The 18,820-nt window shown below is 46.8% G+C and overlaps 2 protein-coding genes and 1 long non-coding RNA gene across 5 annotated transcripts; 1 reads left to right on the forward strand and 2 right to left on the reverse strand.

Moving 5' to 3' along the window:
- Positions 1–54: 54 nt before the first annotated feature.
- SNRPG (small nuclear ribonucleoprotein polypeptide G) lies at positions 55–10,435 on the reverse strand. 3 transcript variants are annotated; one of them, XM_025470919.3, is made up of 4 exons: positions 10,306–10,435; positions 6,816–6,838; positions 5,835–5,959; positions 55–268 (listed from the first exon to the last, which is right to left on the reverse strand). In XM_025470919.3, exons 1-4 carry the CDS (start codon positions 10,335–10,337, stop codon positions 218–220), a joined length of 231 nt encoding a protein of 76 aa, XP_025326704.1. In that variant the 5' UTR covers positions 10,338–10,435; the 3' UTR covers positions 55–217. The 3 variants fall into 3 exon arrangements, with proteins under 3 accessions (XP_025326704.1, XP_048971575.1, XP_048971576.1); XM_049115618.1 differs by lacking the exon at positions 6,816–6,838 and having other exon boundaries at positions 10,306–10,416; XM_049115619.1 differs by lacking the exons at positions 6,816–6,838; positions 10,306–10,435 and adding an exon at positions 6,433–6,451.
- A 689-nt stretch (positions 10,436–11,124) lies between these two features.
- Positions 11,125–15,387, reverse strand: FAM136A (family with sequence similarity 136 member A). Its single transcript, XM_025470910.2, has 3 exons — positions 15,221–15,387; positions 14,562–14,702; positions 11,125–12,755 (listed from the first exon to the last, which is right to left on the reverse strand). The coding sequence occupies exons 1-3, from the start codon at positions 15,305–15,307 to the stop codon at positions 12,567–12,569; spliced, it is 417 nt and encodes a 138-aa protein (XP_025326695.1). The 5' UTR covers positions 15,308–15,387; the 3' UTR covers positions 11,125–12,566.
- Positions 15,388–16,127: 740 nt separating this feature from the next.
- LOC125755974 (uncharacterized) lies at positions 16,128–16,861 on the forward strand. The gene is made up of 2 exons (XR_007413664.1): positions 16,128–16,430; positions 16,541–16,861. It is a non-coding gene; the product is annotated as an uncharacterized LOC125755974 (long non-coding RNA).
- The last annotated feature ends 1,959 nt before the right edge of the window (positions 16,862–18,820 follow it).

Raw genomic sequence — 18,820 nt, forward strand, 5'->3', positions numbered from 1 at the left:
AAAATTAGAATAAGAATACTCAATTTTCTACATTCAGAATGTCTGAGAAAGCAATTTTGACTATTATAAAAGTTTATTTAACAAAAAAGTTCAATATGAAAATGCGGGTGACCTGATTTTTTTTTTTTTTTTTGATTTTTATATTGTAGTAAAACAGGTACTATGGACAGGGGACATGTGGAAGCAGTTTTCTTCTTCTGATGAACACACCCATTGTTTATACTCGTTCTAAGGCTTCTAACATGATGATGCTATTTCCTCGTATTACCTAAAAAGAAAAAATTAGAACACAATTTATTTGACAGACACTGATGAAAGAATTTCCACAAAATTCATGGTTTTTTAGTATTAAAGATCAGTTTGTGAGTTTTCCAATCCACAGGGACATTAAATCTTAACCATGACAAGAAGCCAGTAGCCCCCTTTTAATAAAATGTATACTTTTTAGACTTAAGACTAACAAGTACCCCTTTGAGGTGTAAAGTTTCCAATGACTCATTTCACCTTTTTTTTTTTTTTTTTTTAAAGATTTTATTTATTTATTCATGAGAGACACAGAGAGAGAGAGGTGGAGGCACAGGCAGAAGCAGGCTCCATGCAGGGAGCCCGATGCAGGACTCGACCCCGGGACCCCAGGATCAGGCCCTGGGCTGAAGGTGGCGCTAAGCCACTGAGCCACCCAGGTGTCCTCATTTCACCTTCTGAAGTCAAGTAACATGCCCATCTCTGCCCCAAGGGATCCATAAGTCAATGGGAAAAATACCTGGAACATCAGGTTAGTGATGTAAGATCACTTAGGGAACAAACTAGGATGGAAGTTGTGTAAAGTATGCTTTGCGAAGATGGCATTTTAGTTGGTTCTTAAAAATGGGGTAGAATTTTGACAGGAAGACCGAACTCAAAATTGAGATGATAAAGTTTAAGGGGATAAGGAAAGAATCTAATTTGAATGTAGTAGAAAATCATGACAGGAAGGAGGAAACAGTCTGTACCCACTCTTAGAAGGCTCCAAGCACCATATTAATGTACTGGGAGAAATCATGAAACCAACAATAAACCGAAGTTTCACAGTTGAGGGAATAACCACTGCTCTGGCATTCAAAGAATGGGAGAGCCTAGGGGCAGGGAAAGAAATGATAAAGAAAAAGCTCTAGGACCACAGTGCCTCCCAGAGTAGTGAGGAAGGGTACTTACGAGCATAGGTGGAAAGGTTGGTAACCGAGCTCAAGATGGCAGAAAAATAAGTCAGACTAGAAGGCAAGGGACTGTGAACCTAAGGAGCCCCTGCGAACTGCAGGTCATGCTGCAATCAGAGCAGGTCAAGAAGAGCTGGAAAGGTGAAATATTCGAAATGGAGGCATTCTGCTTATGATTCAAAGCAAGTGAGCTATGCCTGCAGGCAGCTGGAGTAAAAAAACCGACAAAACCCCACTCTCTTTCTCCCCTCCATTCATTTATCACGTATACTGTTGTTGTCTTCCTCACACAACTGTCATTTCTAGGAGAGCGGGGCAATATTCCCAGTGCCGTACACTGGGGCAGGCACACAGAGGGCTCAGGAAGCACCTGTTAAATAAACAAATGACCCCGATGTTTACTGCAGCTGACAGAGGGAAAGGGAGGGGCAGTGTCGTGGGGCCTGGCAGAGACAGAGACGAACAGCAAGGAGTATGATGACGAGGCGGCCAAGGGCAGCACAAAGAGAGAATAAATAATGCCCTGAAAACAAGGATGGGGACTGAAGGAGCCTACAGACTTCTCCTCTTTCTCTACATTAGGGATGGAAATGAAAAAAGCTAAAGGGCAGCCCGGGTGGCTCAGTGGTTTGGTGCTGCCTTCGGCCCAGGGTGTGATCCTAGAGACCCGGGATCGAGTTCTACATCGGGCTCCCGGGAGCCCGACTTCTCTCCCTTTCCCTGTGTCTCCGCCTCTTGCTATCATAAATAAATAAAATCTTTAAAAAGAAAAAAAAAAAAAAGAAAAAAAAGCTAAACAACAGGCTTACCTAGTTTTCAGGTTTTTTTTTTTTTAATTTTTAATTTTTATTTATTTATGATAGTCACACACAGAGAGAGAGAGGCAGAGACACAGGAGGAGGGAGAAGCGGGCTCCATGCACCGGGAGCCTTGACGTGGGATTTGATCCCGGGTCTCCAGGATCGCGCCCTGGGCCAAAGGCAGGCGCTAAACCGCTGCGCCACCCAGGGATAATTCTCAGGGTTTTAATTCTTGGCTTACTTGCAACAGATGGTTAACAACACGTCCCACTGGCCAAAGCATGAAAAACTACTAGCCTTCTTTCTTATCTCTCCCTTACGTGTCCATTTCTCACTCTTTCCCTAGAAGGAGAATGTGGCAGGGAAGTTATTTCAGAAAACGAAGATTTTCAGATCTGAGGCCTTTTGGGGAATTATTAAAATACAAAATATAATGGTGTCACATTCATCATTTTCTAAAATACTAGGTATCACATACTTCTTTGCCTTCTATCAACATACATGAAGTAAGGCTAGTGGGTGGATAGCTCTGTTGTACAGGAATCTTCCTCTTTTCTCACCATGTTTAGGCCTAATTCTCCAAATCAAACTGGAACTATCAGGTCCAGAATTCCATACTGTCCCTTTTGTGCTTCAGTGCTAGTGCTGCTTGGGTTTTTAGTCTTTTTATTTTATTTTTTATTTTTTATTTATTTATTTATTTTTAAAGATTTTATTTATTTATTCATGAGAGATACACACACACAGAGAGAGAGAGAGAGAGAGGCAGAGACACAGGTAGAGGGAGAAGCAGGCTCCATGCAGGGAGCCTGACGTGGGACTCGATCCCGGGTCTCCAGGATCACACCCTGGGCTGAAGGCGGCGCTAAACCGCTGAGCCACCCGGGCTGCCCATTATTTTATTTTTTAAAAGATTTTATTAATTTATGAGAGACACAGAGAGGGAGGCAGAGACACAGGCAGAAGGAGAAGCAGGCTCCCTGCAGGGAGCCGGACGCGGGACTCGATCCTGGGACCCCGGGGTCACGCCCTGAGCTGAAGGCAGACCCCAACCCCTGAGCCACCTGGGTACCCTGCTGTTACTCTTTTGACAGGGCACAGCTATCTAACACAGCACCTAAAATGGAGCAACAGAACCACAAAGCTAATAAGAACTCCTGAACTATGCAGCATCTTCCTATAGAATTTTTACTATATTCTTAGGGGAACTCTGGGGTGGAGTGGAATGGCAAAAGAGTAAGACAGAGGGGAGGCCACTGACAGCTAAGGGGATGCTTCAAAGAGGCTGAGACATCTATCATTAGGTAACTCTGCAGCTGACAGATCCTAATACAAATTCTCTCCCCCTCAGAACATGTTTTTTATTTAAAAAGATTTATTTTAGAGAGAACACACAGGTGGGAGGGGCAGAGGGAGAGGGGGTCTTAAGCAGAGTCTGTGTTGAGCAAGGAACCACACACACGCTCCGTCTCACAACCCTGAGATCCCAACCTGAGCCGAAGCAAGAGCGGGAGGTTGGACTGACTGCCACCCAGAACACACCCACTCTTAACGCCACTCACAGGAGAGGTCATTTCAATGGCCTCAATGGGTCACTGACTTGGACAAGGGTGTAACAAAGCCAGTGTAATGGTTTCCTTTGCCAAATAACTTGTGAAAACAAGACTGAAACCTATTTGTTTCTCCCAATCTCAGAGAGACCATTCTTGTATTTTCTTTAAAATGTCTATTTATTGGTGCATCTACATGGCTCAGCTGGTCAAGCGTCCTTTCTTGATTTTGGTTCAGGTTATGATCTCAGGGTCCTGAGATCGAGCTCTGTGGGAGCCCCATGCTGGGTATGTAGCCTGCTTAAGATTCACCCCCTCTCCCACTGCCCTATCCCCGTTCTCTCTCAAAAAGTCTTTTTATTCAGGATAATTGATACGTTACCAGTTTCATTTTCTTTAAATATTTATTAGAGAGAGAGAGAGAGCGTGTGCGAGAGCGTGAGCTCAAGTGCGCAGGTGGACAGGCAGAGGGACGGAAGTAAGAGTTCTTGCTCAGCTGGGCAGCTGAGGTGGGGCTTGATCTCTTGACCCTGAGATCATGACCTGAGCCAAATGCTTAACTGACTGAGCCACCTAGGCAGCCCCCCATTATTTCATTTTCAAAGTGTTAACTCAGCTGCAAGGACTACTGCCTACTAACACAAAATTTTTTTGGTCACACAACAAGCATCAGAGGTGGAAGAGCCAACCGCCTAACGTAGTAAGAAGGTGCCCATAACCAATTTCTGTGTAAAGAACAAGCCCAATAAAATTTAGGGGGGAAATTTCAAGAAAAACCCATGATTTAGGATCAGTTGCTTCTCAGACAAAATTCCAAAAAGTGTCACGTAATTCTCTGAAGTTATCTTCTCAAATTAGAACTGACTTTTGGTTATCAAAGTCCTTCTTCAATCTTTAGCAAAGTCTGTTGATATATAAACTAAAAATCCAGTCTACCCTCTCTTACAATGAAAATTACTGAATTTGTAATAGGAAAGGCTAGAGAGAAATACTGGGGGTGGGTATTTAGAAACCATCTTTAGAACAAACTGGCTGATACTGATTTACCTATAGTTTTTTCATTTTCTCAAGGAGAAAGGAGAAGGAACTCAAGGAGAAAGGAAGGTCAATTTGCATAAAACTTGGGGGAGGGGAATCTCATATCTAGGGATTGATTCCAAGATCACTGGAATCACTGGATTTTGCAGCCCAGATCACTGATTTGCTTTTCAGATGAAAATGCGTTTGAAAGAAGCAATAACATACACTTTGGAAAGAGTAATTAAAAATTGTGAGGTAAAAAAAAAAAATCAAGGCTAAGAATTAGGAACTCTTACCATCTTTTAGAGGTCTTTATGCTCAGTGATTTGCTAATGCCAAGTTGTCCTTTTTGATTTATGTTTCCCAAGAAACTTGGGATTTACTAACTTACTGGGCATATTGTCCTCTGGTGGTCAGAATGGGATTCAAAGCCTGCGTCTTGTTGATAAACATCAAAACCTTTCTCAGTAGTCATACCACCGTGGTCTAATGAATATAGAAATGTTTGCTCCTATAATTAACCCAGCATTTGCTTTTTTCTTTCACATCAATGGCTACCCCTGCGATCATCCCTTGAAACTTTTACTTTGGCCACTTTTATTTTTTTATTTTTATTTATTTATTTTTTTTTTTACTTTGGCCACTTTTAAATTTGCAGAAAACCCAGAAAATCTGGGTTAATTATACACACACCTAAAATCGAAAGGTATAAAGGTGGACTAGCAGATTTGCATCCCACATAGTTAGATGGGATCTGCATTTTAGTAAGATCTTCTGGGAACTCCTAAGCATGTTAAAATTGAGCATAATGAAGGACTGACTATGGACCTCTATTATAAAGCTCAAAAATACTTTGTACAGCTATTTCAGAGGATTCTGCATAGGATTCAGATCTAACCTACTGGTAACTGGGATGCTACCAGAGTTGAACGGCTGCCATATTTTAAAGTAAAAGGGAGATGGAAAATCTATCTTATCTGCCCATTTTTTTTTTTTAAGATTTTATTTATTTATTCATGAGAGACAGAGAGAGAGAGAGAGGCAGAGACACAGGAGCGGGGAGAAGCAGGCTCCATGCAGGGAGCCTGACGTGGGACTTGATCCCGGGTCTCCAGGATCATGCCCCTGGGCCGAAGGCGGCGCTAAACTGCTGAGCCATCTGGGCTGCCCAATCTAATTTCAATTTAAGACAAGAATTTAATAGAAGGGAAGTTAATCCTTATTTCAAAATATGAAATCTCTAAGAGAAACCTTCCACCCTTACTTACCACCATTCCAATATTGTTCTGTTGCCCGCTAGTTGCCATCTCCACACATTCATCTATCACAAGATTCATGAATGGATCGAACCCTCGCAATATTCCTTGGACATGTCTGCCACCATTTAATTTCACTATAAAAAGGGAAAAAGTAGTTTAATAAAACTGAGCATTAAGTATCAACTATTGAGAATCAGGTGGAATAAAACTCAGGTACTTGAGATATATAAGCTTCTATCCTTACTATATGCCAAGCAGTGGACTAAACATTTCACATTTACTTCCATATTTAAACATAAAAACCCAAGTGGGGGGGATGGGGAGTAAAGAGTGCAGTGTTGTGATGAGCACCAGCTGTTGTATGGACCTGCTGAATCGCTATATTGTAAACCTGAAACTAATACAACACTGTATGTTAACTATTTTGGAATTAAAATCAGAAAAAAAAAAAGGGGGTAAAAACTAAAATAAACTTACAAAAATCCTGTCAAATAGAATTATTCTAACTTTTCACAAGGGAACTGAAGTATAGAGCTTCTTAAGAAACTGGTTCAAGGTTATACAGGTACTGTGGGCTAGGGCTGGATTTAAAGGGAAGGATGCTTACTCTGAAGCCTGGGTCTTAACCCCTATATATTTCAGGTACTGTACAGGTCAGATTTTTAGCCTTGGTCAAAGTCCTGTGCTTTAAAAGATAAAAAAGGGTGATATACTTTCGAATATCACAAAATAGGAAAATCCCATTAATTTTGTCTACGTGAGGGAAGGCTTATAGAAAATAATGAAAAGTCTACAGTATGTGTGCAATCTGTTACATATCAGAAATTAGGTAAATAAAATTGCATATAGTTTTTGATAAACCTGATTAATGGATGTGAATTAGAGGTTCTGTATGATTTAAATTCTTATGAAGGTGCTCCAAACGTTATATACTGCCAAGACACATGTAGAAAGCAACTAATTAAAAAACAAAAAACCAGAGAAACTTACATGATAATTTCTTGTCCATAAATCTGAAAAAGCAAAAGGGGTACAAATTACATGACTGATTTAAAAAAATTAAGTCTAAGTAAGCATAATAGTAGGTACAATCAATACGATTTGCTAAAATTGCACAATAAAAATAATGAAACTTAATAAAAAATTTGTACGATGGTGAGAGGAGAGAATACGGTACCTCATTTAGCTCTTGTACAATGTAATTTAGAAAGGGGCAAGATAATAAAAATGGAATAGATTTAGAGTACATTAATGTACACCAAACTAAGTCTTTATGATGTGAATTACAAAAACATTCTTGTTCAAGACTGACCTAATTTCTGATTTTATTATTTTCTTAAAAACAAAGATTTGTTTATATATTTTGGTTAGTACCAAAACCAAAGTTGTAAGGAAATTAGAAGATAATCAAACCATATCCAATTCAATAGCTATTTTATTTTATATTTGAGACAATAAGGAGTGTTGTTTTAATATTAAGCATCATACTTAGGTGTTCAAGATATTCCTCAACACATAAATATTTTATAGCAAAATAAATACAGATTTTGAAGCCTTAAAAAATCTGAATGGGGAAATCCCATCTCAGCAGTGTTATGGGAGCATGAAGTCATGCAGTCAAATGAGTTTTTACCCCTTCCAGTTACAGGCTAGAAAATATGACATTTCATGCAATTTTTAAAGATTTGTTCAATGGCACCTGGATGACTCAGTGATTCAAGCGTCTGCCTTTGGCTCAGGTCATGATCCCAGGATCCTGGGATTGAGTCTCACAAAGGGCTCCCTGCTCAGTAGGGAGTCTGCTTCTCCCTCTACCCCTCTCCCTGCTCATGTTCTCTCAAATAAATAAACAAAAATCTTTAAAAAAAATTTGAGAGAGCACTTGCAAAAGTGGGGTAGGGGCAAAGAGAGAGACTATCAAGCAGACTCCTTGATGAGCGTGGAGACCCACAGGGGGCTCCATCTCACCACCCATGAGATCATGATCTGAGCTGACACCAAGAGTTGGACACCTAACCAACCGAGCCATTCAAGCACCCCTGAAATTTCATGCAATTTTAATGTATGAGAGAATTCAAAGGTAAGTTAAGACACAGGCCTGGGGCACCTGGGTGGCGCCTCCTTTGAGCACCTGAGTTTTGGCTTAGGTCATGATCTTGGGTTGTGAGATGGAGCCTCAAGTAGGGCTCCATGCTCAGTGCAGAGTCTGCTTGTCCCTCTCCCTCTGTTCCTCCCCTCACATGCTCTCTAATAAATGAAACCTTAAAAAAAAAACACCCCAAAATACGTTGTAGTATATATAAAATAATTTAATAGGATATATATAAAAGACAGCAAATAGAACACATATGAACTTATTTAGCCCTAAGTGAGATCTTGTTATTATCACTATTTTACAGATGAGGAACCAAGGGTCAGAAAGATTTTCTAAAGTCACATAGTAAGAAAGTTTGAGCAAATGCAAATGGTTCATTTTGGCTGTAGAATGGGATACTCCACACTAGCGTGTGTCATATTTGGCACCTTGCATTTCAGATGGAAGAGCCTGAACGCCGTGCCAACAAGTCTACACTTTACTGTTCAGATAGTCATAAATTATTAAAGCAGAGTCCAGTCATTGGCAATACCACCATGGCAGTGATTTTTAGGAAGTGGGATGGAGAATTTGGTTAGGTCTCAGTATCTCCACCCCGGCCTAGTAACATCTGGGGCCAGGTAACTCTGTTGAGTGATGTCCAGCGCGTTGTACAATGTTCAGCAGCATCTCTAGCTTCTACTCACTAGCGGCCTGCCAGTAGAACCAGGCTCCCTACCCCACAGTTAAGAACCACTGAATTAAGCTAAACCAGGAGGAGGGCATAAAAGAGTAGAAAATATCTGTGAAGAAATAAAAGAGAAAAAAAATTGAAGGTCATTTTGGAGGATGGTCTCAAAGGAGTTCACGATACATGAGATCGAGAGATGAGAGAAATTATTAAAACCAGTTTCATCCTGTGAAATTCTCAAATATCTGTTAAGAAACAAAAGCACCTGTTAAGAAATGAAAAAGGTAATCTAAGATTACAAGTAGAGGATGGTTCTTTTGCTAAAAATAATTAGCATCTCACCAGTTCGTGAAGAACCCAGAGAATACTTCTAAGGTTTTGCCAAGTCGTCAAGGAAAGAGAGTTTTAGACAGAACTCCAAAATAAGTTGTATTTTTCTTAACGTCGGGCTCACGATGAACACTTCAACAGACCCAGCTAAAATACACGGAGTTCTTGCACAAAAAATGGCTTTGATACAAATATGCATTTCAATGTAAAACTATTTTTTTTCTTTAAAAGATTTACTTGAGAGCGAGAACCAGAGAGAGAGAGAGAGTGCGCGTGCGAGCGAGCAGGCGAGCAGTGGGGAGGGGGCAGAGGAGGAGGAGACACACCAAGCCGACTCCACGCTGAGCCCAGAGCCCACCGGGGCTGATCTCACCAGCAGATCAGGATCTGGGCTGAAACCAAGAGTGGGACCCTTAACCGACTGACCACCAAGGCGCCCCTAAATGCACAATTTCCTGGGCAGCCCGGGGGTGGGGGGGGTGGGGCTCAGCGGTTGTGCGGCTGCCTTTGGCTCAGGTCGTGACCCCAAGGTTCTGGGATCGAGTCCTGCGTCGGGCTCCCTGCATGGAGCCCGCTTCTCCCTCTGCCTGTGTCTCAAATAAATAATAAAAAAAATCTTAAAAAAAAAAAAAAAGCACAATTACTAAATACGGCTTTTTCTTGCAGTCTGACTCCTCCACGAGGCTGGCAGGACGTGACCCACGCACAGGGCGGACGGCTGTTTCACAAAGCGACCCCCGGGTCCCGTTCTCCTGTTCTGCGCTACCACGTGCAGAAATCCTGGGACTGCGCGGCGGACACGAGACGGAGGCACTCGGGAGGCCCTGCACACGCTCGGCCCAGCGTCCCCGAGCCCGGGCCCACGCAAGTAGGAACATCCGGTTTTGAGGGGATTTTTAATGGATGCAGGGAAAAAAAAACAACTTACTTTTCTTGGATTAAAAAAAAAGAAAAAAATGAACGTTCCCCCACAGCGCTGTTAACAGATCACGTGACATCCAAGTCTTAACTTCTGCACAAAATCAAAAAAAAATTTATTTTTTTTAAATTTTCATCTATTCATGAGAGACCCAGAGAGAGAGAGAGAGACAGAGAGACACAGAGAGAGAGAGAGGCGCAGAGACCCGGGCGGAGGGAGGAGCAGGCTCCACGCAGGGAGCCCGACGCGGGCCTCGAACCCGTGACCCCGGGTCACGCCCTGGGCCGCGGGCGGCGCTAACCCCGCTGGGCCCCCGGGCGCCCCGGAGGGAGATTCCGAGAACAGAGCTCAAGGAAACCGCCGCCCCGCCCCGTCCTCGCGCCCCGCGGAGCCGCTCTGCCGCCCCCCGAGCGGGGCCCCGGCGCACGGACGCCGCCACCCGCACGCGGCCCTCCCGCGTACTCACTTTTTCAGCTCGGGAGGGTGAGCCTTGCTCATGGCGCCGACTCGGCGAGCTCGCAGAGGCCTCCACACGGCTCCCTCACGCTCCCGCCGCTTGGCGCCTGACGTCACCGGCCCCCGCCGCCAATCAAACGCCGGCAGAGGTCACATTCCCTCCCGCGATACTTTGAGGGCGCCCCCGGACTTGCCGAACGCCCGCGAGTTTCCGGTTGCGTTGCCAGCGATTGGCCTGCATGGGGCTACATGGGGTGGGACTTCCGGTCGCCTCCTCAATTCCGTTTCCTGATTGGTGAAACTGACGTAAGGGCTGGGTCTCTAAGTCGTCGGCGCAGCTGGCGGATCCCTCGCTTTGCGACCTGCGCGGGTTAGCGTCCTCGCACGTGCCCAGTGCGCACGCGCTCGGGAGGGCTGGGCTCTGGTCCTGCCAAGGTCGATCAGCCTGCGGTGCCCCCGCATCGGGCGCTCTGCTCCTCCCTCTGCCTGTGTCTCTCGTTAATAAATAAAATCTTAAAAAAAAAAAAAAAAAAAAAAAGACTTAGGCCTCGGTGATTCTGAGTAGAGGATGATTCTCCAAAATTCAGTTCCTCCCTAATGTCCAGGAATGGCTCTATTGAAATACGAATAAAAGACTGAGCCTCATTCTAGCACTCAAAATCCTACAGGTGGCATTTGCCCAACTTCCCACCTCTCGCTGCTTACAAGCAGCTACGGTCCCGAAATGGATGGTTTAGCCTTCCCACGGTTATTTTTACATTAATGGACTCCGAGTCCCAGGGCCTTAGCTTGTCCTGTTTTCCCCCATTTACAATGAACCAGTCCCGCGTCTGAATCACAGCGAGTTTTTACTCTTCACGACGTCTTCAGACACTTATTTTACACATTACAAAGAGAAGCATCCTAAGAAAGTTGTAGATTCACTGCTCGCATACGAGAGACGCCGTAGTGGAGGAAAAAACTAAACCTTATTTATTTTTTAAAACTGAACCACTAGGAAAATAGATCACAGCCTTGAGACACCCAACGCAGGCTATATCATCATTTCAAGTACTAAGTTGGTAAAAAGACAGTAAGGTCTTTATCAAAATGAAAAGGTGCTAGAGCTGGGGCAGGAACACGGCTTGCTGCAAAGGTCCTGGGGCAAGGGTGGCATTTGGTAATGGGGTGGGGGGTTGCCCCTCTTCTGCTTTAAAGGGATCACAGCCCACCCTTGAGTTGCCTACTTTTTCTCCTTTGACCTTCCTGTCACCAAGTGATTGTCTGAATAGGACTCTGTTATTTTGGGGGCAAAATAAGCAATACTGAGTTTAGGTTTTCATCCCATTCTGTTCCATAAAAGCCAGGTTTTTCCAAAGCCAGTACCTAATAACTCTCTTAATTAAGAAGACAAGAGCTCCTCCTTCAGTGTTCATTCCTGGATGCTGGTAAATGGTGCAATCAAAAACCCCTTTCCCTTCAAAAAGGAGAGTGTCACTGTGAGATTGTCCTGTCGCTCTGCTGCAGATAGCCTCGGGGCCCGTCATGGCAGCTGGCGAGAGGAAAGATCTGCTTCCCATACCCAATGGAGCATCACCTGTCATGTTTTTGCAGGGTCTCTCTCCTAGCTGAAAGATGGGATGTGTATTTCAAGAAATGCACACCCACATCTTGATGGCCAGAAACAGATAACCACAAGAACTGTTCAAAGTTCTTATGCAAACTACCTCTCCCAACTCCGTATCTTAAATCCATTTCATGCCCTTCTATATAAAAAACCAAGCAAAACAAAGACCCAGAAACCTTTTTTTTCCCTTCTAGATTAGTGACCTCGTGGATTTTGTTTGACAGCTTATGGAAAACGATTTGGTGATCCTTCTGGTAAACAGGAGGTTGGCAACAAACAGAAATACCTCTGCGCACACCACCAGATTGCAGGCAGGTTACAGGAACCTGCCAGCCTGTTGGTACCTGTGTAGTAAGAAGAATCTGGTGTTTTGCAGGGCTCTGGCTTGGTACAAGGGAGATCCCTACTGCCAGGACAAGCACATGAAATTTAGGCTAACAAAAACTCTCCTGTGCCATCTCTGACCCAAATTTTAGCACCAGTTTTTTCCACTTCACTTTCTAGGATTGAAACGTAAAGGAACCAGTGTCCAGAGGCAAGTGACACATGCCTCAAACTTGCTGCCAACCTTAATTTCTTCAGAAACGTCACTTAAAAGACCAAAAGTCTTGTTTCTTTTTAAATAGATTCCCGCTGTCAGTTCCGATGGCCAATTGAAAAGACTTCTATTTCCCAATGGACAAGAGAGACTCCTTCATCTTCTTGGTCATGGTTGGGATGAGGTGCATGTGGTCATCCACACACTTGGTCACACAACTCTCCAGCTGCCTCTTCACCTGAAGCTCTTTACTTCCTGCATCTATTGAATCTTTGGCTTTGTCATTGCAATGCATGGTGCACCGGGCCAGGCGGTCCTGTGGCAAGAAGGAAGAGGGTAGAGAAGGCTGAAAGGTTGGTCTCCATTTACCAACTGCTTACCATGTGTTAGGCCCCATGCTACCTATTTCAGCTTGACATATAGAATCTTGATTGAAATTGAGAGTGGTACCAGGAGGGTCCAGACAAAGCATTACAAGAAAGCAAATGAATGACTAAGTTTTTTTTCTTAAAAGATTTTATTTATTTGAGAGAGAGAGTACAAGGGGGGAGAAGAGAAAGAAGCAGGCTCTCCACGAGCAGGGAGCCCAACACGGGGCTCGATTCCAGGATACTGGGATCATCATGACCTGAGCTGAAGGCAGATGCTTAACCGACTGAGCCACCAGGTGCCCTAAATGACAGAATAAATTATCTAGAAGCCCCTCTCAGGAAGTGGGAAGTAACTAGAGGCTACTGCTGGTCAGCTATAGTTAAGAGCTAAAAACATTTTGATTCTTTAATATCTGTCTTCGCTACAGAAAAACACTCAGCAGATATTTATTATCTACTATGTGTCAGGTACTTACTCTTCTAATGCTGGGGAATATATTAATGAGTAAAACAGATAAAGTTCTTGCCCTCATAGAACTTACATTCCCAGTGAAGGAAGACAGACTAAGTGCAGATGCTGAAGAAGCAGTTGGATATTTGAATCTGGAGGTCACAAGTGAATCTGGTCTAGAGATATGAACGAATGTAGTTGTTGTCGGCATACAGATGATATTTATAGATGTTTATAGCTATAGCTGCTCACTGATTAGAGGGGGAAACCAGGAAAGGAGGCCAAGAAAGGGTGGCCAAGGAGAGAGGTGGGAAACCAGGGAGTGAGGAGTCTCAGTGCACAACTGAACAAACTGTTTCAAGGAGGAGAGTGAGCACTGCCTCAGTGTTGCAAATGGGTTGAATAAGGTGAAGGATGAGAAATGACCACTGGATTTAGCTCCACGGAGGAGAGTGGCCAGAGCAATTCTGACAGAGTGTAAGAGTAAGTCTAATTGGAAGACTAAGTGAACAGAAGGAGAAAGTCATTCAGCCGTTCAAGAATCCAAATGTCAAAGACCCTACCTATTAGCCGTCAAAGTGAACACAAACCTCTGTGGGCTCAGGATCTTGGATAAGTTACTCCTTTATAGCATCAGTAATTTTGAAGAATTCTGCCTCTCAGGCCATGAAAAACTGGCTCAGAAGTGGGCTGGGCTTTCTCCAGGCTCCAGGCAGGTACAGTCATAGGAAGGGAATAACGTGAGGTTGTGGCTACACTTTTCTTAAGAGAGAGATACAGTGGATACTTTCTGGCCTTAGTGGCCCCAGAGGGGCTTGTGAAGAAGGCATCAATGAGTCAGTGATCCTAATGCTTCCTATAAATGACTGCTCTTTAGTGACCCAGGGGCTGCCGTCTGGGTACAGCAAGTAGAGGCGGCCCCGTGTGGGTAAGTCTACAACATGATGGCGGGATAATGCTCTAATCTGCACCTCATGACTAGCCTACTCCACTTCCCTGGGGATTTTACTAGTTTAAGCATGAATTAATACATGTTTTATATATAGTGTACATACTGTATTTCATGTCTGTGGGTGAAAAAGGCTCTTGATCATCAACTCCTTTCACACCGTTTTTTCTATGGGAAATACTTTTGGCATTCCACCTCCAGGAGTTTTCCCCAAATGTCAAACCCTGGGGAAGACTGGTTGTCCACAAGACTGTCACCAAGACATTAAAGCCAACGGTTTTGAACAAATGCTTGTCATCTCCTGCAAAAGAACATCAAGGACTGGGGTCCTCTGCCTGGGATATTCCTCACCTGGAACTTCTCCAGCTCACTGGTCACCAGGGCCTGGGCTTGAGCCAGAGGCGCATGGCAGCGTTCAATGCACTGGTGCACCTGCTGCATGGACGCCTGGCTGTCCTCGCAGCAGCTGGCGCTGCACCGGAACATGAGGCCCTGGGGAGGGAGGGCAGAGGCAGAGGTCAGGTGGGGAAGCCTCCGCGGCGGAGGGGAGCGGGGAGTGCATCGCGGGAGCGTCCAGGCTCAGCGCTCTCCTAACAGCAGCAGGAGCCTAAGCCCACCCACGGGAGGTCACCCTGGGAGCCCCAGCGGGATGCCTCGCGGCCTTGCGGGGCCCATCGGCGCCCGCTGCACGGAAGGCTGGGGGCGCCGCAGGTGGAGCCACACTCAGAGCAGGGACCTTTGGCCCGGGGTCAGAGGGCAGCAAGCTCGTCCTGTAGTTTCCAGCAGGGGGCACCGACCCACGAACCGGAGTCCAGCAGTGCCACGGAAGCGCCGCACCCCGCGGAGGGCCCGCAGGACACCCGCGGCCGCGCCCTCCCGGGCCTCGGGCTGCTCACCTGCGGCTCTGACCCCGGGCTGCCCTGGGGCGCGGCCGTGCGCGCGGGGAGCGCGGGGCTTCCAGGGGCTTCCAGGGGCGCCCGCCCTGCCCCCGCCCTGCGCCCGCCCGCTACCTGCATCTTCCTGATGTTCTCCCTCTCCAGACTCTTCACCATGGAGTCCACCGCCTCCTGCACCCGCAGCTGCTGCAGCTCCGCCATGGCGACCCCGCGCTGCAGCCCTCGGCGCCGGCGCCCACATGGGCCCCGCTCGGCCCGCCCCTCGCCGCCGCAGCCGCCGCCCCGCCGCCCTCCCGCCGCCCTCCCGCCGCCCTCCCGCCGCCCCGCCGCCTGCCGCCGGAGAGGAGGAACTGCACGCCGGCCTCCGCGCTCCCGGCCCCGCCCCGCCTCCCCGCCCCCGGCCCCGCCCCCGCCCCCCCGTCCCCGCCTCCCCGTCCCCGCCTCCCCGCCGGGCCCCGCTCCCTCCCTCTCCCGGTCCCGCCCGTCCGTCCCGGCCCCGCCCCTCCTCCCGCTCGGCCCCGCCCCTCACCGACCCCGCCCCCTCCCACCTGGCCCCGCCCCGCCCCTCACCGACCCCGCCCCCTCCCACCTGGCCCCGCCCTCTCCCGGCCTGGCCCCGCCCCTCCTCCCCTCTGGGGCCCGTTCCCTCCCTCTCCCGGCCCCGCCCGTCCGTCCCGGCCCCGCCCCTCCTCCCGCTCGGCCCCGCCCTCTCCCGGCCTGGCCCCGCCCCTCACCGACCCCGCCCCTCCCACCTGGCCCCGCCCTCTCCCGGCCTGGCCCCGCCCCTCACCGACCCCGACCCCTCCCACCTGGCCCCGCCCTCTCCCGGCCTGGCCCCGCCCCTCCTCCCCTCTGGGGCCCGTTCCCTCCCTCTCCCGGCCCCGCCCGTCCGTCCCGGCCCCGCCCCTCCCCCGCTCGGCCCCGCCCCTCACCCCATCGCCCGACCCCGCCCCTCCTCCCACCTGGCCCCGCCCTCTCCCGTCCAGGCCCCGCCCCCTCCCGGCCTGGCCCCGCCCCTCACATCCAGGCCCAGCCCCCCTGCAGAACCTGAGCCCCCTGAGCTGGAGGGGGCACATCGGCTCCGTCCCCATCCTCCCCCCTCTCCTCCCCTGTCTTCCTTCAGACTCTTCAAAAAATACTTAATATGATTAACATCCAGATCGAAGCGCAAGTCTCAGGTCCGCAGCTGGAGGGGCCTTAACGAACCTTGCCCGTTCCTTCCTCTCCACCTTTTCTCTCCCCACTCCCCACCAGGACCCAGGCAACCGCTGATCTGCTTTCCGTTACTACAGATTAAGTTTTCGCTTTCTGGCGGTTCATGGATGTAGGTACAGTTGAACCTGGGGCAATGCGGGGTTAATGCAGGATTAGGGGCCCTGACCCCCACCCCCGGGGAAAATCCTCGTCTAACTGTTGTGTGTGTCTGTGTTTAAGATTGTCTTTATTAATCCAGGAGAGACACAGAGGGAGGCAGAGACACAGGCAGAGGGAGAAGCAGGGTCCCCGTAGGGAGCCCGGTGTGGGCCTCGATCCCAGGACCCCATCAGGACCTGAGCTGAAGGCAGACACTCAACCACTGAGCCCCTCCATCTAACTTTTGACTCTCCCCTAAACTTAAACTAATAGCTTACTGTTGACCCGAAGCCTTACTGATAACAAACAGGTGTTTGGCATATTTTGAATGTGTATATATATTACATATTATATTCTTATAATAAGGTAGAGAAAAGAAAATATTAAAGTCATAAGAGAAAATACAGTTATAGTACTTTATTTATTTTTACAATATTTTATTAATTTATTCATGAGAGACACACACACACAGAGGCAGAGACACAGGCTCCATGCAGGGAGCCCGACCTGGGACTCGATCCCGGGTCTTCAGGATCAGGCCCTGGGCTGAAGGCAGCACCAAGCCACTGAGCCACCTGGGCTACCTTAGTCCTGTATTTATTGAAAAAAATCCTATATACCATTCAAACCCCTGTTGTTCAGGGGTCAACTGTACATGTGTTTCTAAGGTTGTGTCCCTCGTATACTGCTTTAGCTACTCTCACAAGTTTTGAATATAGCTTTTTGTTCAAACATTTTCTAATTTCCGTTATGGATTCTTCTTTGATTCATGGATTAGTTAGAAATGCTTTTCTTACTTTCCAAGTATATGGATATATTTTTTAAAGATTTGATTTATTTATTCCTGAGAGACACAGAGAGAGAGGCAGAGACACAGGCAGAGGGAGAAGCAGGCTCCCTGCGGGGCCCGATGTGGGACTCAATCCCAGGACTCCAGGATCAGGCCCCGGGCCGAAGGCGTTGCTAAACCACTGAGCCACCCAGGCGTCCCAGAATATGGATATTTTTAAAATAATTGTTCCTATTAATTGGAGAAGTGACTGCATTACGATCAGCAAACATACTCTGTCTTTTGAAATTCGTCGAAACTTGCTTTAGGACCTCAGACACTTTTCTGACTGCCTACTTCTCACTGTCTCTGCTGCTCCATCACGTATTCTCTTAGCATCCTGTACTTACCCATGACAGTGCCCATCGCCACTGCTCATTACTTGTCCTGTGTCCCCTTTTCTTTTTCCCATAGATTAAAACCTCTTCGAGGACAAAGACCATGTTTATCTTTTCTCTTATTCTTCCTTAATTCTTTGCTTAGTGTCTGGTGTATACTAACCCATTAGTAAAGGTCTGTCTAATGAATGAATACATGCATTTCATTACAGAAGTAATTAATCAAAAATATTTGAAAACCGGACAAACGCAATAAAAAATAGAAATTAAAAATTTTAAATCCATAAATAGTACCCTACTACTTTATTTTATTTTTTAAAGATTTTATTTATTTATTCACAAGAGACACAGAGAGAGAGAGGCAGAGACACAGGCAGAGGGAGAAGCAGGCTCCACACAGGGAGCCCCACGTGGGCCAGGCCCTGGGCTGAAGGCAGCTCTAAACTGCTGAGCCACTGGGGCTGCCCAATACCCTACTATTTTAAATACCATTGTTGGCATTTTTTCTTAAGTTTTTGGATTAAACATAATGAACATTTATTTCTCATAAATCAGCTGAAGGTAGGCTGATATGGCAGCCCTAGTTGCTCTGCTCTCTCCAGATGCCTCACCCCCCTCCACATGGTATTTCTTTCTTTCCAGTCCTTTCTCCTATGTGGATTTTTAAAAAAAATAAACACTGAAGTAATAGAATATATATACTTTGACATCTTGCTTTTAGATGATAAGTACTTTCATGTCATTATGTACAAATAAAGGGAAACATAGCATGCAGCTAATGATCAATGTTAGGTAGAAGACTGAAAGTTTAATATGAATGAAAACACTCGAGTAAGTCCTGGGATGGGGCCTGATAAACCCCCAGACGGTTAAGCAATCCCAGAGCTGAGGGGACGCATCTAACTTTGCAGAACCCTAGGATGGTGACCGGAATCCAGAGAGACGACGGCTGAGTGGTTTACGTCCAGGCAGAGGGGGCCTTGGGCAGCCTGAGAGAATCCCTTTCCCAAAGTGCAGGATAGAAGCCACCTAATGATCTCTTAGCAGTGGGAGGGGCACAGGGCCCGAGAGTAGAGAGGCAGAGCTGGACGTGGACAGAGCTTGTCACCTGGACCTTGAACTTCTGGCCTCCAGAGCTGTGAGACATTTCTGTTGTTTTAAGCTACCCAACTTGTTGTGTTTTGTTACAGTAGC

Source organism: Canis lupus, chromosome 10, assembly GCF_003254725.2.
Source record: "Canis lupus dingo isolate Sandy chromosome 10, ASM325472v2, whole genome shotgun sequence".
NCBI classification, from domain to species: domain Eukaryota; kingdom Metazoa; phylum Chordata; class Mammalia; order Carnivora; family Canidae; genus Canis; species Canis lupus.